Consider the following 24,727-nt stretch of genomic DNA (forward strand, 5'->3'; position numbering starts at 1 on the left):
CTATAATTGAAAAACTAAATATTTTAATTAGCTCTTTTTGGCTTTCATCATACTGAAAAACACATCCTGAAGTCTTAAAGTAACTTAACTAGAATTTAGTTCTTCAGTTGTTTGTTAAAAGAAAAGCTGTGATGCTTTTTTCTTCTGATAATGCAATGCATAATTGTAGATTTTTTTTTATTTATTTTTTTTTTCTGTTGAGCTTTTCTGGCCCATGAAACCTTCCAGTTTTTCCTTCTCATTTACAAATTTTCTTCATCCATGAATCTTACATTGCAAACAATAAATAAAAACAATAAATAACTTTGCAATATCATATAAACTAGCTTAAGAGCTCCATTTACAGAAGCAAAGTATGTGTAGTATTTCCAAATTTTGTGGAAATGGATGAGCGGTCCTGAGCCCAGATTAAGTCTTTGCTTTGACTGTAAGATCCTTCTTTCCCCCCTCCATCATAGTATGTGTCCACCAGAGCACCTGGCTGGAACTACTCAAAAAGGAATTTCCAGTCTCTATTGAACTGATTGTAGGCAATATTTTTACTTGTTATCTTCATCTTGCTCTTCTATATTTCTTTTCATATCTTTAGATATTCCTGTTTGAGCTGAAATATGACACATTCTTGTAATAAAGGTCCTAGTCTTGCTTTCTAATGCAGTGCTCATGACCTCAATACTTATTATCAGAAATTGAACTGTAATGGGGGAGAGAGGGAGTTTGGTCTAAACATACTGCCAAAATACTTGCATGAGAAAATGTAGTGAGCTTGCTGCTTTTAATTTTGATATGAAAATTTATTTCTAAATCCTAATTGTTGCATTCTGCAAACAATAAATAAGATAACAGTGTAGGAGTTTCATTTTCCAGCTGGATATGGGTTCAGAGTTTTATTTGCATAAAGTCTCCTAGAACATAATGATTTTTTTTTTTTTCAGGGGGATCTGTAGTGTTAGGTAAGACAGAGAGCATTAAAGGAATAATTTAATATTTCTGAAGTTATTGGTAAAGCCTCATGAGAAATCCTGGCCTCATTTACAGGAGTGCAGTAGTATTGGCTTATTGACCCGAAGCACTTGAAATAACCACACAGAGGCTGGATTCTCCAGCTGAGCTACCTAGGCACTGATGTAATAATGTTATAACTAATGACATACCAAAACCAAAAAGGTGATTGGCAGTCTCAAGAAGTAGAATAGTCTTAGAATTCTTAGGACATAAGACCAATGTGCTGGGGTAGTTGTGTGTCCAGGTTCTTGAATAGAGTTGTCATGAAATGGGGAACCTCAGATTTCAGCCTTTTAATGTAGCCTGCTCTTCCAATTTGCTGCACAGCACTGGGGAAGTGGATTAACCTCAATCTTTTTTTCAGCATTAGAGCAGGGAGAACAATTTCGCTCTTTTATAACAGATGGTATGAAAGGTTTATTTTATGATGCAGGTTCTAAGTGATTTTGTAATACTGTAATCCCTCTTCCAGCTTAAGAGATGGAATAGTATACAACAACTTAGTAGGTAATCAAGAAACTGGCATTTGGGATTGCTGAAGGCTAATGAAGCTTAAAACGTTTGCATTTGGCTTGTTGATGGGAAATACTAAAATGGGAATACTAATGGCCAGAGGGCTTTGCTGGTAAATTGACCTAAATTTTCTGAAAAGGTATGAGTCTTCTAATTTAATGTGTCACTTAAATGCACTGGGAGTTCATAGAATAGGTAGACTAAAGGGGGGAGGATAGGTGGAAGTGTGTGGGGATACTGCAAGGTACCTGTTCTCGTTTGGAATTCCTGGACCACATCTGAGAAGAAAATTATCTCTGAACACCTACTCAGCAATTTAAGAATACTGCTTTTATTCTTTCATCTCTTCATTGGTTTTAATTAGAATTAATTTCTTTGTTATCTAGGCCTTGTTCCTGCAAAGGTAGAATCTTGTTTTTGTGTTTGCTTTTCTGTAATTTGAGTGTTTTCTTTAGGCATGTAATTGAGATGCTCCTGAACCAGTAAGTGCAATATTAAATGTTTGCTGATGGGAGACTCAGACTAGTGTGATGAAAGGTCAATTTTCAGCAAGGAGAGACAGTGCTGAGGGTGTTGGTCGACAGCTGGCTGAATATGAGCCAGCTTGTGCCCAGGTAGCCAAAGCGGCCAACAGCATTCTGGCCTATATCAGAAATAGAGTAGCCAGCAGGGTTGTGATTGTCCCGCTTGTACTGTGCACTGGTGAGGCTGCACCTTGAATACTGTGTTCAGTTCTGGGCCCCTCACTACAAATTTCTTCACCAAAGGGGTTGTCAAGCATTGGAACAGCAACATCCAGGGAAGTGGTTGAGTTGCCATCCCTGGGAGTATTTAAAACATGTGTAGGTGTGGTGCTTGGGGACATGGTTTAGTGGTGTACTTGGCAGTGTCAGGTTAACGGTTGGATTCAATGATCTTAAAGGTCTTTTCCAACCTAAATGATTCTATGATTATTTCCTCAGCAACAGAGTAGGCTGCTTAACGAGGAGATGACAAGGGAGATCCAGCAAGCCAAGTGATCTTTATATTTTGAGAAAGTGAATTAAGTCACTAATTTATCGTACATGAAGAAGTGTTTCATCATTTCATTCCAGAAGCTTGAAAATGATGTGTCCTTCTTGATTTTCTTTTGAAGAGCATGTGCAAATGTTTGGGATGTACCAGGCGGTGAGTGAGGATCTTGGCTTACTAGAGACATGAATGAAATTGTCAAAGTAACATATGAATTCATATAAAGACTTCACAGTTAACCACTGGTGTCCAGTTGGCATCACCATGATAGCATCAGGAGTGGAAAGGCTGAAATTTACTGCATTTAACCAAATGGAGCCATGAGGTTACTGATATTACAGATCACCTCATATTTCATGTTGCATAAATTACACTTAGACATTTTTTTAATGCTTTAAAGTGACTTTTCTGCAGAAACATAGTTTTGGTTTTGGAAAACTTATTCTGCTCAAGGACTGTTGTGCTTATTTCCCACTGAGGTTTTTATGCCATTTACTCTTAAATTTATATAAATTGGAAAACATAAAACTCACCTAACCTTTAACTATCTGCAAGCTAATATCAGTCTGAAGCCAGTTGCCTAGGCTACTGTGTGGGCAAAGGGGATATATAGGCACCTGCAGAGAGTCATTCCTGCCTCCATTTGGAAGGGAAAGATTTACTGTCTGGGGATGTGAAGTCTGCTAGCTTCGACTATGCTCGGTTTATAAGATGATTAAACTTAAATGAAAGAAAATCTCATACATGATTTTTATTTACTTTTGCTCAACAAAAAAAAGGTCTTGATCCAACTTTGCATGCCTAGCCTTTCATTTCAGGATAATAATATAATAATTAATAGTGCATATCTGTTTCAGTGACCCAAATACTTGGACAAACTGTAAATGTTGTATAGTAAGACAGGACTTCAAAAATACAGGTGTCTGATTTCAAGCATCTGCATGTAGGTACAAAAGTAGCATTGACCTGATTTTCAGAACTAGAGCATTGCTTGTTGTACCAACAAAAACAGAGCATATGATGCTTTCTCAGAAACTGGTTTTCAGCATGTGATCTCTGAACTCATGCTCTGAGGTATGTGGTGATAGGGGATTGCTTTTCATTTTTGATTTACAAACTTATTGTCCCAACTTGGTAATATTTGGTATTGTGTTATATGGAGGAAGAGACATGTTCCACGTTTAGTCTTGTTCTGCCTCTATGCTATGTGACGTACAGGTGTTTTTGTCTTGTGAACTTCATAATTAAATGAGTTTTGCAGGAAAAAAGAAAGATTGCTATTAATGTTAAAGTTTTAAAAGGGAGCCATCAAGATGAGCTTCACTCTTCAGCAGTAATGCTTTCTACTCATAAATCTATGCCCTCTTGCTTGTTTGGAGTTGGCAGCTAATGGCTTTGTGATTGATCAAAACCATGGTGTTTGCAGCAGGAGCTCTTGGTCTGTGTCATTGCTATACATGGAGTGTGTGGGACTGAGGAACATGCAGGTACCTAGCTGGCCTGACCTAAAACAGCCTTGTCCAGAACCAGATTAGGAATTTGATGTCAGTCATGCTGCCTTATGCTCCTACTGATCTTGATGCAACATGTGACCCTTTTGTGTGCTTAGTGGGAAGGCTGCTGCTCTCAGCTGCCTTTCTTCTGCGTAGAGGGAAAGCTCTGCTGATGGACTATAAGCAGCAAAGGCTATTTGCACTACTTAAGCTTAAGTAGAGTTAGTGAGTAAGGGAATGCAAGTCTACTCACTTGTGATTAGAAACTGTGTTGGCAATCATTCAAGATAAAAACAAAACTAGTATTCTGGAAAATGCTTTTAGACTGTTTAAAACCCTTGTTTTTATACTGGAGTGCTGTTCAGTTGTAAGCATTTTTGGATGCAAGGGGTGATTTTTCTTTGCAAGTGAGCATACTGAAAACCAGAATTCATAAAGTAACTTTACTTTGTAAAGAAAATCTGTTATTTAGAAAATTGTAGCAAAAGTTAATCCAAGCCATTGAAGAATAGATTGTTCACTGGGAAGCCTCTAATTGCATATAAGGAATAAATGCATTACAGAGCTAATGCAATTTGTGTAGTCATCTCTCCTAGACCTATTATGGACTGAGGGTAAGAACATGTCCATATCAGATAGCAACCTGGTTGGCATTTCTAACCTTTTAGCTGTGAAGCTATTGTACATAGTGTTGTAGCATGGGAAAAGAAAGAATATTAAAACAAGCCCAAAGCTTTGATCAGCATTGTGATTTTTAATCATTCATGCTTAGTTGGAAGCTTTTATTGGCAAAATCAGCTTTTGCAAATCCTTGTTGCCTTATGGAGAAAAGCAAGAGGTCCCTGATCTTAATACCAGTTCTCTTTCCCAGTGACACAGTCTAACCAGTCTTCTTTCAGAAAGCATATATAAATGTTGTATGTATAGAAAATACGTATTAGTTTTCAAGCAAGTAATGGTTGTCTTTCCTTTATTCCTTCTGTTCATTTAAGAGAGACAAGTATGCATTCTGAAAAACAGATCCATGTGTAAATTTACAAGCAGCATTATACAGTTTTAGAAAACTGTATCATTTTTAATATGCTGTTTCTGTGCAAATATCTAGAAAGAGGAGACGTGTAAGACTTGAAATCAAAATGTGAGCCATCACCCTGGGTTTCATATTTATAGAAATTCCTTAATAGTTGAATCTTTATAATTCTTGTAGTAACCCTAGATACTAAACTGTTACCATCTCCTGTTTGGAATGGGCCAGGATTGCTGTGTTGGATGCAAATGAGTGGTCTTGTGCATTAGTCTTTTGGATTACATAGGGGCAGCAGATTAATTATGTGAATGGCTGTATTCTCACTATAACATCAAGTACAGAGAATAGAGGTGAGGGCTCCAGAGGCATAGCACCTTAGGTGCTTTGGTCCACAAGAAAAGTCATTAGAGTGCATTTTTCAATGCAGTATGTTGAGAACTGGCTGTACAAGTTACAGCTTCATCAGAGAAGCCCGGTAATTCATCTTATTAAGCATATTCTGTTGCTGACAGTGCAAAAAAGACTAGTTTTACTGTGCAGCAGCAGTTCACTTGGAGATGACAAGTTTGACAACATTCTAAAAGTATGAAGGAGAATTTAAATTAAAACAAAGGTCATCTGTATATATTTAAGCATTAAAAAATAGTCAAAGAATAAAAAAATTGAATAGGCCATGTGAAAATAAGATTGCTGGTATGGTGGGGGATAAAAAGGGAAAGAAAGAGAGGGGTGAACTTTTAACCCAGCCATAATAAATGAAATTTGTGTCCCTCAAAAGCAAAGCATTGTGAGAAAGATTCCGCCTACTAACAACCAGGCATGTCCTTAATGAGATCAAGGAATCAAACCTCTGACAGAACAGGGTAACAAAGCACCTCTCCCATAAATGCAAGCATATCTTGTTTGTTTTATAAAACTAACCTCTTTAGTATCTATCTCCTTTGGTGTTACAGCAATAAAATTAATAAACTTTTCCATAATGACATTCTTTCCTTTAGAAATCTAGAATTCTAAAGCATGTTTTGTATTTGCTTCAGTCAACCCAAGTTGACAAAGAAGCGCTCACAGTTTATCTGATTTCAAAGTCTAAGTGTTCATCTTGGAAGAATAATGGTGCTAAAGACTGGCTTACATCTTCAGAAGAATCGTGAGTGTCAGGGGTTCCCAAATGTTTTTGTTTTGAACCATATTACCTAATGAATTTGGTACTTCTCTAGTCTACATTGGGCATCCCTGCACATTGTGGAAAGGACCCAGATGCTTTTCAGGTTTGAGGTGGCAGGGTAATATGCTTGTTCCCGTTGGAAGTGAGCAAAACAATATAATTTCATCATATATGTATGCTGACTAGTAAAGACATTGTTTCTGGCTTGAGAAAGCTGGAAACAGAAGCTATCTGTGATGCTAAAATTATTCATCATAGAAATGGATTTTAAATTGCTATATACAGCAAAGTCATCTTGTCTAACCCAGAACCATTCAGTACTATCTAAGAAAGGTAGTGTTCTTGTGGGTTGAAAGAAAAATATAGTTGATTTTTTTCTCATAATACTTTTCTGTCATGCTGGAAGGTCTTACTTTTGAATACTGTTTGACTGATTCCCCCTCCCTCCCCTCCCCCCCATATTTAAGACATACTGATACTTCTTCTCCCGGTAAAAATACTAGATGAGCTGTTAGGAAAAGAGTGTGAAGTAGCAAAACTGATTTGTGAGCCTGTTGTCTGACATGACTTTAACCTTTTAGGATTTTTGTGTGGTAATTTACTACATTAAAATATAATTCTTCAATTGTGATGTCACAAAACCCCACACAACTTCAAGTGCTGCCAGATCTCTTAAACATTTTAGGATAAGTTCTCCCGTTGTATTGTTGGGGGTTTTTTTAGCCTTTTTGACTACATAGGAAATATTTCTTTTATACATTAAGGATGTGTGTGTTTGGGTTGTCAAAGAGCACTTGGTCAAGGATATAAAAAAGAAATAAAAGATAAAATCTAGGCTGAGAAGTTTTAGGGATATCTTCTCTCAAGTCACAGCTCTTAAAGGATGTCTAAGGTAAAAAGGCAGGGTTGCAGCAAAGTAACATTTTGAATCCTGAAAATTTTGTTCCTGTTTTGCCTGTTTACTGTGCTATTAGTTTGTTTCTGGTTAAGACTCATGACTGCTGAAGGAGTTTGTTTGTGTAAAAGATTTAAAGTGGTGTGATCTTCAGTGATCTCACTTTTATAAACATGTATCTTTTTAAGACAGAAATTGCATTCATTTATCAGGACTGCCTATTTTTAGAGGTGATCACCTGCCCCTGCACCCAGGAGTCATCTTGTCACTTCTGGAGACAGCAGGTCTTGGAGATGGTGAGCTGGCTCGCATTGCTGTTCAGAGGCAGTGGAGCTGATAGTAGTGGTGTATTGCAGCTGGTTCCAAGGCGCACTCTGTTTGCAGCAGCAGCCTTGCCCTTGTGTGCCAGGCTTATGCAATCCTGTGCGTTTGCATCCTTTCGTCTTTCTCTGTATGCTTCTCATTTTTCCTGAACTCTTCTTACCTACATTAGCATAAGAGAGCAGCAATTTGCTTCACCTAGAAGCTGAAGGGAAGGCACTGTAGAATACTGTAATTTCCAGCATTGCCTTAACTCAGAGAAGAAAGAGAATCACTTTTCAGCCTGGTCGTAAGGAAAATGAATACATATCAGTGGTCCTCAGATTCAGGAAATATGTATCTGCTTTTTGTCAGTCTATCTGTGCAGAACCAGGACTACTTCAAGACTCAAGGTGTGCAGGATACTTCTGTAATGCCATCCTTCTGGTTCACAGCAGGGTCAAATCACTATAGTTATTCCTGGTGTGAGGTAGTGCCTCTTCACAGGTTTCTCTCATTCCCAGAGTGAGTTTTGAAGCTGAGACACAGTTGGTTTTGGTACCGTGTTACCCCTTTTAGTTATGAGTAGCAGACCAGGCACAGGTACAGATGAGTTCTTCCTTCAATCCCTGGACTTTCCACATTCCTGTGATAGCACTGGTCAGCTCTGTTGAGATTCATGTGTGAAAAGCCTCAACTTCCCACCTATCTCTTCTTGCATGTTATACTATATAGTTACTCAAGGACCTGTTCAGATTTAGTCACTGGTCCAAGATCTTGTCTGACATCTCAGCATTGCCCATTTTAGATGCTTGAGGCATCTTTCAGAGCCATGTTCAGAATTGCTCCTTAATTCATTTCAAATTGGAAGTGGCCTTCTCAGCTGAGATCATTTCAGCCAGAGAATGAGTCAGCTGCAAGTTTTTATGGCTGATTATTCCTATGTGGTAATGTTTCATAGCAACAAAGTGATGCTGAGCCCTTGCTGCAAGTTGACTCCCAAATGATTTTAAAATTCTAATTGAATCTGTAAGTAGTGGGGTTTTTTTCCTTTTTTTCTTTTTCTTTCTGCCTTGCTCTTTACTTGGAAATGAGAAGTTGTGCTCACTGTGTGTTGCCAAAGCTGTTACACTGCTGAGAGTACAGGTTCTGCCTGTAGTTCCGAAGGCCAAACTACCAAATCTCAGAAAAAAACCCTAAGTGAATAAGTGAATAACAGTCTTTGTTGCTGTATTATCCTATTTGCTGGTATTCCTTTCTCCTCATACATCAGAATTCAATTGAGAACTTCTTCCTGATTCAAATGTGATGGGTTTTGAGATGTCCCAGGTGCCCACTGAATCTGTTAAGCAGTAAGCATTGGATTATGCTGACAAAAGTCTATCTAGTTTTGAAGAACAGTACTGCACTGATGCAGCTATGTGTATCCCAATGTAGATGAGTGTTATGCTTTCTAGTCTTTGTTGGGATTCACATTCTGACTCTTATTGTCAGCTGATAGAACAACTTGATAGAATCACTTACTGCCACTGTGGAGAACACAGCTTGTTCTTTTCTTCCACTGTTTCCTCCCACTTCTCTTCTGGAGTCTGCACTTTTCAATGGGTTTTGCATTCCTTAAGAATGTAAGGAGCTCTGGAAGCCTTTCATAGACTGCTTTTCTGTAAGTGCATGGAGAGCTAAAGCTGGGAGGTGTGTTACTGCTGAAAATCTTGATTGCATGCCTATGATCTACAAAGTGATCTGCAGTGTTTTGTCTCAAAAGTGAATTTGGCTCACAGTTAAAGATGCTGCTTTTGTCAGCTTGAACAGACCGGGTGTGTTCCCAGCAAGTTAAAGCAGGTCAGCAGCCAAGGCTAAACTCTGGGCTGTGCTCTGTTGCGGAGATCTGCCATGGCCCTAACAGCTGATGTGAGAATTGCATGGCTAGCTTCCAAGAGCTTTGACAAATAACTCTTTTATAGCAAGGGCAGGTACTATGTTCCAAAACAGAGAAAATTGTATGTAATTTTATGAATACCCATTTACAGAAAAGACAGACAAAGAGGGCTTGAGGATGTTCAGGTCTTTTTTTTTTTTTTTTTTTAAAGATTATGCAAGCTTTTCAGGAGTTGGCAGCATATCCAAACACCTGCTGCAGTGTTTAATTAAAATACTCCAGCTGAATGGAAAGCTTTTCTTCTGACCTTTATTGAAAAGCAAAGGATTATTTGAGTCTGCATAGTTCTAATGAAAAAAAAAAAACCCTCTAGTTTTTACAGGAAAAATGCAGGTGACGAGCTTCCAGTATGAAAATTGTTTATTTAGTTTTTCCCTATAGAATTGTTTCAGATTAGCTAGTTTTATTGTACCCATTTCAGTTAATTTGCTTTGATTAAAGTTGCACAGGAATAGAGACAACAACTAATCTGCAGCTTATGGCGTGATATATCGCAATAACGTTACTCTTCTCTGATGAGTCATGGCTGCAGCATTCTGTTCATTATTTACCATTGCATGATTCACCTTTTGGTCTAGATTAAAAATGTGCAGTAGATTCTCAAAGAATTTACTTACAGCTTGAAACAGAAGTGTTCACAATAGGTTGAATACACAAGAAAGCTGTGTGTTACACTGAAATTTTGAATCATTCAATGAGGATGCGTTTGCAGTGTGGTGAAATACTATGTTTTGTTTTAAATGTGTTTATTCAGATACAGTTCTTATCTCGGTGTTGTGAGGTGAACAGATTTTTCAGTAGGAGTAATGTTCTTGTGAATCAGCTTTGGAAGCATAAGAAGGCAGTTGTATGTAAAGCCAGGTAGTTGCAAGAGAAATAAGCAAATATCTGGAAATACAGTGTAATGCATCTAGTTGGAGAACTTGTTATTCACATTTAAAGGTTAAAAACTTTGGTGTATATCATCTCTGAAGAATAGCTGGCTGAGACTTCTTTTTTAAAACTAAACCACAGTGACATTTTGTGTTACTTGCTGTCAAGGTGACAGACAGAAACATTAATTTCAATGCTTAAAATAGTTTAAATTCTAATATAGATGCCACATTGCCTTTCCCTAGCATAAACTGAAGAAAAACGTGAGATTGGCAAGTCTAATTGTTTCACAGTCTCAAGAACGAACATACAGTTTTGGGAAAACCATCTGTAAGGCTTATAAAGGTATAGTGGTTTCACTTTTGATATCTTTACTGAGTCTCTGCAAAACTCAGTTGGGAGTTTTATACCTGTCCGCTTTGCCTTGGACTAAGACAAATGAGGTTTGGTTGAGGCAGGAGCAAAGAATTCTCAAAGTCTGTGGTGCCGACAGTAGGTGACAATTTCTGTTTGTCACTGAACTGGCTTAGAGTAGTTTCAAACCCCTGGCAGAAACAATGCTTCGTATTTCATTACTAATCCAAGGTCATCCAGTCCTGTAACCAAGGAGGAACTTCTGAGTCCTGACAAATGGAATAAAATTCATTATGAAGCACAACTGCAACGTGTGCTGTAATATACTTTCATTTTCTTTCATAGAGAAAAATGTATGGCTTAAAGGTGGAAAGAAGTATCATTTTTGTAGATTAATAGAAACTTTTTTTTTCCCTCTCCTTTCTTGATGTGGAACATTAGAGCATTTTGACAATAAACTATACCTGTCAGAACAGGAGCCAGTATGTAATGTTAGCAATCAGCTAAGAGGCACTTCATATGGCTTGGTATTAATCATACTGTCAATTTTAATTCCGTGGGCATCCTTCTTTCCGATTTTCACTTAAAATTTATTTCAGAGCGTTGAGCAAAGCTCTGCTGTTCATTACATTCAGTATTAGCTAATTTGGCTTTTGGTAACTCTTATCCCCATTCCTATTAAACTCTAGCCATAAATTGAGATAAGGGTTGTGCCGAAACATTTCAGGATTATCAAAAGGTAACATGGAGATGAGTGCATTATCGTGCTGCTTTCAAGACTGTTCGGTTACTGCAAAATTAACCATTAGCAAATATTTACAAGCTCCAAGACAAATTTACACCTACTGTGCTTTTTTCATGTCTTTTGAACTGACTACGGGATGAAACAAATGTGAGAAAAATCAGGTCTGGTAACATTTCTTAAACGCTCATTTGTGTATGTTGTGGTTTTATAGAGACAGTTTTGCAAGTGCACTGTATCATAAAATATTTTGGGTCACAGAATGTGCTGTGTTCATAAAACAAGATTATTAGGGTACCTGTTGGTTTTGGGGTTTTTCCCCAAACTGCAGTCAGTTAGAAGTCTGTGTACAAGATTGATACCAGAAGTTCTTTTATTTGCAGTTTTTTCTTTCAGCCGCTGTTTCTAGAACCTGCTAAATGTGTAATTTCTAGTGATAGATGCAGAAATGCCTATTTGCCTAGAGAGAGGAGAAAGCGTTGCTGGGTATGTAAATAAAACATCCAGCTCTTGCCCCTCTTTTTTCCATACTTCAGTCTTGAAAAAGTTATCTGAAAGCAGGCTTAAAAATTTCAGCGTAGGAGATCTATAAAAAAGCTGGAACAGGTATATAAATGATGAGAAATAAAGAACCAGCGGCTTTTTTTGTAGCATCAAATAAGTTGGTGACAGAATTTCTATAGATTTCCAGGCCGCCTCACATCTGTTATTGTTGGGGAAAATTATGGAGAACAGTTGGGCATCTAAATATTTTCAAAAAGACTAATAAAACCAGATAATACTTCAATTCATTAGGGACTGAATATGATGTATAACAGCTGCGGTTTAAACATTAGTAAGAAATAATCTTTAAATAATTAGAAATTTTGTTTTTTAAAAAATACTGAATTACTAGAACATATAGTGGTGCCATTAGATGAAAAAAAAGTCGTGACTGTGCCATTGATCAGATTACTTGTGCTTTCAAGTTTATTAGCATGTGCATTAGTAGAATATTTATGTAACAGATTGCCCCTGATGACTTATGTGTAAAGTTGTAACTGGTTTAAATACTTTCTAAGGCTGTCCAAGAGCAGGGCTAAGTTTCAGAAATCGGACTGGCTTGCTTTGCTTGCCTTCCAACCAGTCTTGTAGAGCTCTTTTGAAAACAGAAAGAGAGTACAGAACTATGTAAGGGCAGAAGAGACCAGTTGCCTCACTAGAAGATGGTGTTTGCGGTATTTTACTTTAGTTTTGCTTTGCTTAACCTATTGCTTTTGCAGTTACATTCTGGAAACATGAGCACGGAATCTGTTTCCTTAAAGATTATCTTGACTTTTGTTTTTTTAGAAACTTCCGTGTTGTCTTCTGTGCTAGTCTCATGCTCAGGAGTGCTGGTCTAAAATTGGCTTTTTTTTTTTTTTTCTCCCCAGTAGTGGTAGTATATGAAGCAATTGTAGTATTTAGAATAAATTTACTTCTTTTAAAAGAAACCAATTCAATAGTCCTGAGACATAAGGCCGAGATTTAACTGGAAAGAGGGGTGTCTCAGTGCTACTAACAGGCCAGTGCTGCTAATGTATGTGTAACTAATAAAACAATTCTCTATTCTCATACTGTAGCTTAATACTTGTTTTAATGATTTTTTAATACCTCAAAAATGCATATTAAAGCCTGGTATCTTTTTCAGCATAGATTTGTACTTGTGAGGTTTTGTAGTGGATTTGTAATAAAAATACAGACCAGGATTTTTGCACTAATTAAAACCATTTCAGAAGTGTAAATAAATGTAAGGAGACTCTGTGCAAGTTGGCATTCATCTCTTCAGACAGGTGAATTTAGTATATATCACATCCTGCCACTCCCGGGAAAAGAAAATTGTGATTCAGCTATTTTAAGACCCAGATTTAGCAAACAACCTGACCATTATTTTTTAATCTAATTTAAGCCTGGGCTTAAATGTTTTTCTGAACATAAATATATTTCTAGATATGCTTATAACTAAGCATAAGGTTAAGTACTCTGTTGAGCGGGGCTAGATTTCACAGCCATGCTGGTGCAGTCAATAGGAGATTGACAATCTGCTGTTACCCTTCTGATCATCTGCAAGATGTGCTGTCAGAAATGTCGCTACCACTTTTCCTTGGGCAGCCTTTGTGGGTTTCTCTGTGTGTGTGTATACACGTATTCATCATCTAAGAGCAAGAAATGGATGTTCTGTAACAGATTATAAACGGACTGGATAACGCCGTTTCTGCTTATGCTTTCTGACACATTTTGTAATAAGCTTCTGTTTAGTTCCTTCTATCTCAGCCACATTTTAATGGGGCAGGCTGAAACTCCCTACTGGATGGGGTTTTTCAATTTGGAGTTTTAGTTTAATGTCACAATACTGTGATCTGGAGTCCTAGGAAAAAATCTAATGATAGAATCATAGAATGATTTGGGTTGGAAGGGACCTGGTCTCCGCTTGGACATCAAGCTGATGACCACAACTGTTTGAGTGTGACCATCCAGCCAATTCCTTATCCACCAAGTGGCCCATCCATCAAATCCATGCCCCTCTAGTTTAGAGACAAGGATGCCATGCAGGACAGTGTCAAAAGCCTTGCACAAGTCTAGGCAGATGATGTCAGTTGTTCCTCCCTTATCCACCAATGCTGTAACCCCACTGTAGAAGGCCACCAAATTTGTCAGACATTATTTTCCCTTAGTGAAGCCATTTGGCTGTCACCAATCACCCCCTTATTGTCTATGTGCCTTAACATGGTTTCCAGGAGGATCTGCTCCGTGATCTTGGCAAACACCAAGGTGAGACTGACTAGCCTGTAGTTTCAGGCCTTCCTTTTCCCTCCTTTTAAGAATGGGGGTTATGTTTCCCTTTTTCCAGTCAATGGGAACTTCACCAAACTGCTATGACTTCTCTGGTGTGATAGACAGTGGCTTAGCGAGTTCATCTGCCAGTTCCCTCAGATCTCCCTGCTGCCTTCTCTGACAGCAGCAATCTTGCAGTGATCCTTTCCTTTACATTTGCAAAGGCATTTTGCATACACCACTAGAGAATAGAGGCTCAAAGCAACGTGTGCTGTTCTTAGGTGTTGGCTTTTGTGTTGGGTTCCTTACCTATACAGAGTTATTAACCAGTTGGCCATCTTGTTTCATAGGATGCACTGGTTCTAGGCTGGACTAGGTCCAGATTTCTGATTTTAATTGAAAGCTTTTATAAATACTAGATTCTAAAGTAGGCTTTTGATACCAATTTTATTAAAGTCACTCCAAGCTGTTTGGCATGTAACTTTATCAGCTAACCAGCAACACAGCTATTGCTTATGTTCTTTTTTTTTTTTTTTTTTTTTAATCTTTACTGTTGGATTTTTTTTCAGTTGAGTAGGTTTTTACAGGAATTGCTGCAGTAAGACCGCTATAGAAATCAAATTAGCTGCTCAAAATTCCAGGAATTTAACCCTAATTTGCATTTTCTGTTTTAGAAGAGATGAGGTTGGGGACCCACTGCTGCAAAACACAGCTGCTGCTTCCACTCTTGTTGGTGGCTTTGCAGAACAGAATAGTTCTTCTGGCTCTCTAAGCACCTGGCACAAAGATCTTAATGGCACTGCATTTATCAAGGAGGGGAGACTCATTGCTGTTTCTCTCTGTGCCCACTTGGCAGATTGCAAAATAGGAGGGGACTTTGCTGTTGGCATTGGAGAGCTTACAGCTTGTGTGAATGTTATCCTGGGTTTTGCTCGCAGTGAGATAGTCCTCTTGTAATCGTGAAGGGCATGTTCTTGGAAACAACACTGCTTTTTAACAGTTGCAGTTAGAAATAATGGTTGGGTTTGTAACTGATTTAACAAAAAAGCAAAGTAACCCACCCCACCTCCAAAACCCCCCCCCAACCAAACAACCAAAAAACAAACCCCAAGAACAAAAACCAACTGTATGAAGACATTCTAGTATTGGACAAATACATTTGCAGTAGTTGTGTTGCAAATTTGGATAAAGTTTCATATTTTCTTTTTAGAATATATGCATACTAGTGTTAACGTAACTTTATGAAACAGAATTTTGCTGTGTATTTATACTGTACTGTTAGGATGTTTCTATTTTTGAAAGCAGATGTCTCCTTTTTGTGGATCTGACTTGCAGGAATTATACCAAAACAAGATTAACAAATCAGTGCGGAACATGAATGTTGTAATGAACATCTCCCTGCTTTTTCCTTCAGATTCTCTTGAATAACTACTTACATTTCCTTAGTCAAATGGCAATTCCAAAATGTGGTATAAACTGTTAACAAAATTAGATACATTTTCTTTTTAAGAGGCTTTGTGAACCATATGACCCACATTCATCACTTCTGCCAGCTACCTTCCCAATTTTATTAATATTACTCCTAATTTGCAAATAGGAACAGCTGGAGAAATTATCCAAGGGAGACTGTTGCTCTGATGTCTTTTTTTTCTTAGGTTCACTGGGAGTTCGGAGGTAGAATTGAACTGAATTTGCAATCTGTCAAGTTCAGTGTGTTTTCAGGTCACAGTCTTGCACACAGCGACATCCCACACAGTTCTGAGCACTTTATGACTGATAAAGCTTTGTTTTGATGGGAGGGAAAAGAGCATTAAAAGTCATTCTGAGAGGTAAACCCAAGGTCTGCTTAACCCGGTCATCTGTTTTTACAGTGCTCTATAGTGGGTGCCTAGGTAAGAGGATGACAGTAGGGCAAGCAAAAGCAGTGACTTTCCCCATCTGTACTCTGAACTTTTGAGTCCTCTCTGGCTTGAAGGCTTTTTGAGTTAGAGGTTCTGCCTTTGTGTTTAAGGCTGTATCCTTGTGTTTACAGGCTATGAGTTGTGCTAGCATGAAAACTGCCCTTCTAAATCTATTTTAGAAAACCAGTGTTTCCTAGGATTAACTGCAGCATTTTTGTTGAGTTTATTTCTGGTTTCCCTAGATGTTTTTTCTATTTTTTCTATTCCTTCCTCACTCCTATCAAAAATGAGAAAAACCTAGTCAGTCTCTGTCCTCCATAATATTATTTCCATTTCCCTGACATGATTTTATTTTCTTAAAAATTGTTTGGATTTGGAGCTACTTTGAAGTCTTTGTGGGAAATTAATAACTCAGCTAATGTTTGTTACCTATTTCTAGCATAAACCAACATTGTTTGCTATCTCTTCTTTTTTCTTTTTTTTTTTTTTTTTTTTTTGCCAGAGAGGTTCCTTAGTAGCAGACACTTGAATTGAGTGGGGAAAAAAGGATTTGTATATGTGGGAGAATGTTTTACTGTTGAAATACTTTTTTAATAATGTGGTATTACCCATTGCATTACAGAACGGACATGCTATTTGTATCATAAACCTCTTAATCTGTGTTCAGGTTTTCATTGACGATGTATTAGCATTGCATTAACTTTCAGCCTTCCTTTGACCTCTTTAAACAAAGTATTATTCATTGCACTAACAGTTTGTTTCCTAGACCTACTAACTATTTTTCTGTAATAGATGTTTAAAAATAATTTCCTGTGTGGTTCTTTGTTGTTATTGTCTTACTTGTTACTATTACCTGATTTCTTACATTAACTCTTACTAATTGAAATGGGTTTATTTGGAGTTTCATTACCACTTCTGTGAAGTCTCTAGTGTTTTTGCTCTAGTGTTTCTTGCTCACATAATTCCTGCATCTCAGGGATTTTGGTCTTTCGTGTTGTTATTCATGTGCCCAAGTGCATCAAGATCATTTAATCCAGCAAAATGTGTTTTAGAAAGGAGCACTGATCTGTTTCATTTTATTAAAAAATCAGGAAAATTTAGTAAGTAGTTTGGACATGCAATCTAAGTTGAAGCATGTCTATGAGTATCATTGTGTCAGTGGAATTTAAGCATGTGCTTAATTTTAGTCACATATATTTAAGTGTTGCCTTATATTGGTCAGAGTTTCCTCGGCTAGGAGCAAGTTCTGTTTGAAAACATGCAGCATACTGTTAGCTCAGACCATGATAAAATAATGTTTAATTACTCTTGTTTAGATGATTTTTATAGTTGGCATAAATGAAGAAACAAAACCACTTGTTTTGACAGTTTGGCACTTGGTTTTGGTGAGATGAGTGGAATGGTGCATGTTTAAGTGAAATTTAAAGACTGGTCAATGACTAGGTTCAACAGAACTTCATGTTTGTTTTCTCTTAAATAAGATTTTAATCTTTTGTGATAGATTATGACTGATTTGGCATCTTACACATAGAATGTTTCTCTGTTTTCTGGAAAGTTTCTGTTCATGAGTGTGCCATTTCTGTAAAGATCAAACTTTATTTTGTCCTCTTCTGATGCTCTCTCAGGAGAGCTTTTAGGTTTCAATAACTTCTCTAATGCAGAAATTCTGTGTTTGTTCATATTTTTTACAATGTGCTTATTTCATTTGTATCATGATGTATGTATATGTGCGCATGCATGTCTGTATGTTGTTATAATTGCGTCTGATTATATGTAATTATGAATGTGTATTTATATGTAAAAATTTTACCATGAAACTATACGTACTTGGTGCCGTAGTTCCATTTGTATGCACCAATAATATGTTCTAAAAGCTATTATTTTATCTGGAATCACAAATAAAATTAGAAATGTATAGTACATAGTGAAAATAGGATTATTATGAAAATAAGCCAAACTATGTGTTTATATTTAAATTATGAATGACTGTAGTAGAAAAAATACGGAGTAGCTGAGGTTCCATGTGACTATAGTATGCTGTGTTGTACATGCCGTAAAAAATAATTGTTTATACCTCTACTGTTAAAATTTGGAAAGAGCATTATGCTGTTCTCTTTATGCTTCAAACTCTATAGAACAATATTTTTCTTTTTACTTTTTTTTCCAGCACTTGCTACTGGCAATAAAGTTTATCATCGCATTTGTAATTCCTGATAAACCAAGAGATATCCAGATAAAACTCGCCAAATTGGAATTTGAATCTCTAGAGGCTCTCAAACGACAGGTAAGAGCAACTGACATATAGAACAGCGAAAAGCATTGGCGGCCTGAAGGAAAGGTAAACTAGGGAGGTTCTGCTTTGGGTTTAGGTGGATAAATATGTAAATCCCAGGGTTTTGAAATTCCTGTTACACTGTATTAACTAGGTAAAGCTGTTCCACCTCTGCCCCACAGGTTCCGGTGACAGAGCTGGGGTGGTGAGTCACTGGTAGCACGGTGTACAGCACAGAGTATTAAATAAATAGAAAACAGCGCTGGTTTACTTCTACACATTGGGTCGTAAACTGTAGCATTTCAGGTACTGCTTCATTTTCTGTTAACCCATCACTGCTTAAGAAGTGGAGCAGAGAGCTGGAAGTTTTAACAGATTCACCTGTCCTTTCAACCCAAGTGTATGTGAGCCAACACCAGGAAAATGGTCTTCCTTTTCAGACAGCGTGAAATTCCTCGTATGGCTAGTAATGTAGCAACTCGTAATGTCTGGTGTCCCTGTGCGTGCAAACATACTTTGTTTATATTGTCACTTTTAAAGGACGTTGGTCTCTATGAAACCTCCTTTCATCTCCTGGAGATGTTTGTTGGATTTCCTTCATTGATGAAATACCATCACAAATAAACAGTTAACTTGGCTCTAATATAGACAAACTGTAAACAGGCTGAACATGTTTGAAGTAATTGTGTTGAGCGCTAGGTGTGTATGAGGGAATAGTAATGTTGCCTTATTTTACTTTCCATACAATAGTCTCATTTTATTGCATAAATAACGTATATTTTACAGTATACTTGACGAGCATTCCAAAGCTATTTAGTAAAATAAGGAACTAGATTTTTCTACTGAAAATTTCTGTTTTGACAAATGATTCCATAGAATGTGGTGGAGATCACAAGAGATGAAGAATCATATGGAATTAGCTTCAGTAGGATACAGAGATTCTACAGAGCGGGTTTTTGCTATGGCAGTGTTCTTTAGGAGTTTCTGACTGTACCATACTAGATAGGATTTCTAAGCCAGCTTAGATGTCAGAAAAAACCACCCAAAACCAGCATGGAGCTGCAGACTGGTTCACCTATTTATTATTAGCTCAGATTTTACACTGTAATGCATGGTTTTACATGGACATACTCTTTGTGTGCTCCACATGCAGATGTGTAAACTCCTCTATACCAATTTTTGTGTAGACTGGGAAGTTACTTTATAAAACATCTACCAAAGCTGCATGTGACAAAATGAGCTCTTCATTTTGGACAAACTGAGCCTGTAAACAATACATTGCCTTTTCTAGTTAAAAACCCCAGTTCTGTGTGACACTAGGACATCGCTACTGAAGTAAGTACTGTCTGCCATAATCAGCCATAACAAAATCCAAATTACAATTGAATCTAATGCCTGATAGTTTTATTTTGCCTTTCTCTAGTATGTTGATGTGGAGTTACCAGGAGCTGGTTGTGGATCTCGTTTACTTTTTAGATTATATTAAAAGGAACAGGATTACATTTCTATATTTCCGTTGTTCATTCTCTGTTTTCATTTTGTAGACAGGCAAAACTAGGTCATCCACTGGAACCTTAAGCTCAAGTGAATATGGTCACCTTTGGTTATAATGTGCCAACTGGAATATATAGAGAGTCTCTTTCAATATGAGTGTGCATGTCAGCAGTTAGGACTTCATCTCCTATTCTTGCATCTGTGCATCCCCTACAGTAATATGTGCCTGATTCCCAGTTCTTCAGGGGTGTTTCATTAATTCAGTGGTGAAAAGTTAGTCTGAATTTTAGTACCAGAAGCCTAGTTCTCCCCTAATACTTCCAGGCTTCCTACAGGATCCAGGAAGAACATGGCTGTTTTTCAGGTGCCTTGGTAGATACTTAAACACAAGTGTCTACCATCATCTTTTTAGATTTCCTTCGATTGATACGGTGCTATGTATCTCATAACCATGTAAAGATTTGAGCTTTTTTTCTGATGCCTTAGTTTTTTGGGTGAAAAAGATCTGTATTTAAGATTAATACATTGACAGTGCAAAAAGATACTGAAGCGTTTGTTTTAGAAGCACGTTTTTTAGTTCTTCTTGTTAGTGAGAGTCATGGTAATTTATGCTGTATATCTTATTTTCAAGCAAAAAACAGCAACAAAATCCCCCAAAACAACTCTTAAAAAAAAAGAGTCATAAAAGTCTGGGACAAATGTGTTGTGAGATCGCATTATGGAGAAGCTGATTTATATACCTTTATGCAAGTATGCATCGCATTCCTCTCTTGATGCTATCCAGACATGTATGCCATTGTGGTTACCATATGAGCTTTTAGAGTATTGTTGTCTTGGGATGTAGCTATTAGAAGGGTATTAACACTATCACACTGTAAACCTCCAAGATGCCAAAATAGATTATTAGGCTCCTTGTATAGTGCAGGGACAGAAAATCTCCTAATACACAGATGTGTTGATTATGCTTGGGATCCTTAACTTTAGACAGTGTGAGCACCTTTACATTTTCCTTAATCCTAAACTAATTGCTTTTTGACCTGGTGCAGTGGGACTGTAGCTATTCTGTGTTCAATCCATTTGAAGACTGAGTTAGTGTCTATTTGGAAGGGATTTTAGGGAATGCAGTGCCTCAGCTCCTCAATAGAGATGAACGATCACCATTAGAGCTTGTTAAAACTTCCAATATAATGAAAAATGCCATACTTAAAAAAAAAAATCATTTTATATTGATATGACAGTCTAGTTTTGAAGTTCTTAAACTTTAGGAAAAGTTTTTAGGAAGTTCTGAAATGTTTCTTTGAATAATTTCTTTACATGGTTTGTTGAAAAGGAGTAGACTGTTGAATGAGTTGTAATAATTCGATCTATTTTGAAAACACTTTGTTACAATACACTCCAAATATCATAACAAAGTTTGTTGACATAACTCAAGACAAAATGCTTTAAGCTTTCTGAATCTATATTGGGGAATGTGCTACATCTGTAGACTTTGCTTCAAATTTTCTCTGTCTTTCAGGGGTAGAGGAGGCTGGTTAGACTCTACTGGGGGGGGGAAGGGGAGCAGAGAATAAATTAATGTGAACTCTGAAATAGAGGATTAAAGAGAATATGGATCAAGATTTTTGAAAGAGGAGCAGGAGTGATTCCATTCACACTCCTTAAAGTGTTGTCAATTCTTGGTCACCTGGATGGTGGGCAACTAGAAATGGATGCTGTCTGCTACTAAGGTGATGGAACCTTTTCTGGTTAACATCATGATCCCTTCTGAGGAAGTAGCTAGCTAGTAAAGTGGGGTGAGGTGCCTAAGACTCCCCTTGCTTCTTTGCAGTACTCTGCTCTGTTGCATCTGTTTCTTGCAAGTGCAGAAGCATGCCATGCTCTTTGGTGCAGTTCCTATTTTAAGGAAGAGAGACCAAGTAGAGATGTGCCTGAAAGCAGCAAGGAAACAGTTACTTTTTCAGTGGTTCAGGAATTACCATAGGCATGGGCAAGGACCAATGCTATAAAGCTAATGTGAGGACACCATCTAGCATTTTCGGGGCAGTGACAGTGAAAGCTACACTGGTAAACATTTTAGCTTCTGGACAGATCAGAGCTTAATGAATAGACAAAAGGCCCTTGTGGTTGGAGATAGGTCAGCAGTCTATCCTTGTAAAAGGTCTAAGTTCCAGAAGCACAAGGCAACCACAGATTAAATAGCACAACTTGCATTTTGTGGACTAGATTACAGTCATGTTTTCAGGTATTATGAGACCTTCCCAGTATTACCTCCAACAAACATCAAATTCATACCTTTTTCTTTGGCACTGAAACTAGACCCAGGCGAAGCAAATGAGAGACAAATAGGGAGAAAATAATTATTCATGCAGTTATTTCTGAGCATGAAATACAGAGAGTAGCAACTCTAGTGTGATGTATAACTAGTAGCCATTTTTCAAGGAAAAAGTTTTAAACAGTGGGGAATGGCATATCTTTTCACAAAGTGCAACACCTAGACAGCATCAGTATTAGCTCTGGTGTAAAAATGCTCATGTTCCACCAGAAGAAGACTCCAGATAGATAATATTCTCGTAAGCTAAGGGCCCAGCCAGTGGATTGACAATTATCATCCTTCCTAAATTGCCAGTAATGAAAAGGGTCAAGCCTATTGAACACCAGCCATAAAAATATGCCTCCTTTATCCTCTCTGATGTCTTTAGGGTAAGATAAAGCAATATAGTCATGCAGTCTGGGACAAGTGGAAAAGACCTTTTGCTCTTTCATACAGTATCTCTCATGGTGGTTGTATCATCTACATACAATTGCTTGGTGGCTGTAGTATAGTCTGAATATCCACAAACAATTGCTTCAATTGCTTTAGCATAAAATCTAGGTGTTTGTAAGTCAGTAGTGCTCCTTCTTAATGATTTCCAGCAGAATAAGTTTTCCAAAGCAAAGGTAGGTGTAACATTCACAAGGATTTCTCTAGCAATATCATCCATTTCCTGAAAACAGGTCTCGTGTGTCTCAGTTCCCTCTCCAGAAAATGCAAGAAATGAAGACTGATCTCTGCATCATCTTCATTGATGAAAAGCTTCTTCAAAACATGATAGTGTGTTACTCAGCTTCTTTTTGAAAGGCGTGGCATGGCAAGACAGTGACAGAAGGAGGCCAATGTCTGTTTGCCCAGGGGTAGTCATATGGAAAGTTTAAACTCTTCCTCTTTCTACAGGTATTCTGGCATGTAAAAGTTGCTGTTCTCCAGCAAAACATTCTGCTTCAAGTAATTTTAGTGCTTTAACATTGCAATTCACTGCACGGCAGCAGCTCTAACAATTTTGAAGCTTTCTGTTTTCTGACTGCAGTGGCTGGACTTTGCCATTTCCCCATGGAATAGTACCTACTAGCACTGATCGCATCCTTTCCAGATGGAGTGCACTAGGTTTGAGGGTGCTGGCCCATCTGGCCCATCTGGCCCCTGTCCTGTTAGAGTGCTTAGTTTCTCTGAGAACAGCTTTCTGAGCAAAACAAAGAGATACTGCTAAATTAATGGTCTTCTGCACTGGGTGACATTCATGCTTGCTCCTTGCACCTCTTCAAGATGATGTTCTTGCAGAGATTTTTCCATTTACTGACACTGACATGTGTCTCGGAATATGACTGTGGGTATGATGGGGCACCATAGCTGCTTGAACTGTCAGTGAGCCTTAGAAATTACCTTTTTTTGGTGGGGGGAGGAATAGAACAGCATCTTTTTTTTTTTTTTTTTTTTTTTTAACCATTTAACACTGGGAGAGCACGAGTCGTTGGTTCTTAACATCCTGCTTATTTATCTTGTGAAATGGGAACTGAAGACAGTTTTTGTGAGGCTGAAACAAATTCAGTGGATTTCTGCCTCATTCAGTGCTAGAAACACCAGTAGTAGAGGGCTCAGAAAAGGATTACCTGTAGCTTCAGGACTACCCTCAAAACACCACTGATAATAACAGGAGAAGGTTGCTCCCTGTTGGCTGGCAGTGCTGAGCAAACACAAGGCTGCACTCAGACAGCAGGAAAAGCAAGTAGCTGAAATGATTTCATTCAAATAATCAAAGATTTGCAAAACAATCCATACAAAAGACTGGTGAAATTTGAGCTCGAACATTGAGTTTAGGTTAAAACAGATTGAGATGAAATAAAACGCTTTATGTTTTGACAAAAAACAAACAAACAAACAAACCCCCCCCAACCTTAAAAATAGCATTGCTTCTAAAGAAAAACATATTTTTGTCAAAAACTTCCTCTCCCCCCTTCCTCTCCGTCCCCCCCAAAAAAACCCCTATGTGGCAGCACTTTTTTGATAGGCTCCACTGGTTTGTGTAATCAGACATATATCATAGGTGATGTTAAAATAGAACCATTACTAGTCATTGTTGATTGCTGTAGGTTTTTGTTTTGTTTTGTAAGAAAGAGTCCAAACTGTTCAATTCAACTTTGCAAATGCAGTGTTTTCCCTAGTGAATAGTCAGAATGTTTTCAGACATGTCACTGTAACATTTGCATGTGTTTGGTAGCAGCGGGGATATAATGCAAGTAAGATTCATTATATTTTCCTAACGTGGTTTTTGAGCATAGAAAGACTTGCACCCCATCGTAGGAGAACAGGTTGTGTTCAAACATAGTTCTGCCAGTGTATTTTAAACATGAATTCCTTTAATGCTGGACCTTTCTTGAAAGTATGTTTCTGAAAATTACTTTGAATATAAAAGTGTTAGCAAAACGAGAACAAATGATGATCCTTTAAGAAAAAAAGTAAAATCAAAAGCTCATTAATTTGGGAAGAAGATTTTTGGGTCCCTGTTTGTGACTGTTCGGCTGAAGGTGAGATGACACCAAGTCTGTCTGGTTTGCAGAGAAGTTAAAACTTTTAAATATAGGACCCTTGAGAGCTAATAGTATAAATATAAACTTTTAAATAGATATGAGTATAAT

The 24,727-nt window shown here is 37.6% G+C and overlaps 1 protein-coding gene across 2 annotated transcripts in view; it reads left to right on the forward strand.

Annotated features, from left to right (window-relative positions):
• ANO10 (anoctamin 10) overlaps nucleotides 1-24,727 on the forward strand; it is a 128,061-nt gene that overhangs the window by 67,306 nt on the left and 36,028 nt on the right. The window contains exon 13 of one of the 2 annotated variants that reach the window (XR_003991784.1): nucleotides 18,179-18,204. Coding sequence is in view for 1 of the 2 variants with exons in the window: in XM_030489085.1 (XP_030344945.1) it covers nucleotides 18,179-18,295 (117 nt within the window). In the remaining variant the exon portion in view is untranslated. Of the gene's footprint in view, nucleotides 1-18,178; nucleotides 18,296-24,727 lie in introns of those variants that run through there. The other variant, XM_030489085.1, reaches the window with a different exon arrangement.

The sequence above is a fragment of the Strigops habroptila genome, chromosome 1 (assembly GCF_004027225.2).
Source record: "Strigops habroptila isolate Jane chromosome 1, bStrHab1.2.pri, whole genome shotgun sequence".
Lineage (NCBI taxonomy): Eukaryota > Metazoa > Chordata > Aves > Psittaciformes > Psittacidae > Strigops > Strigops habroptila.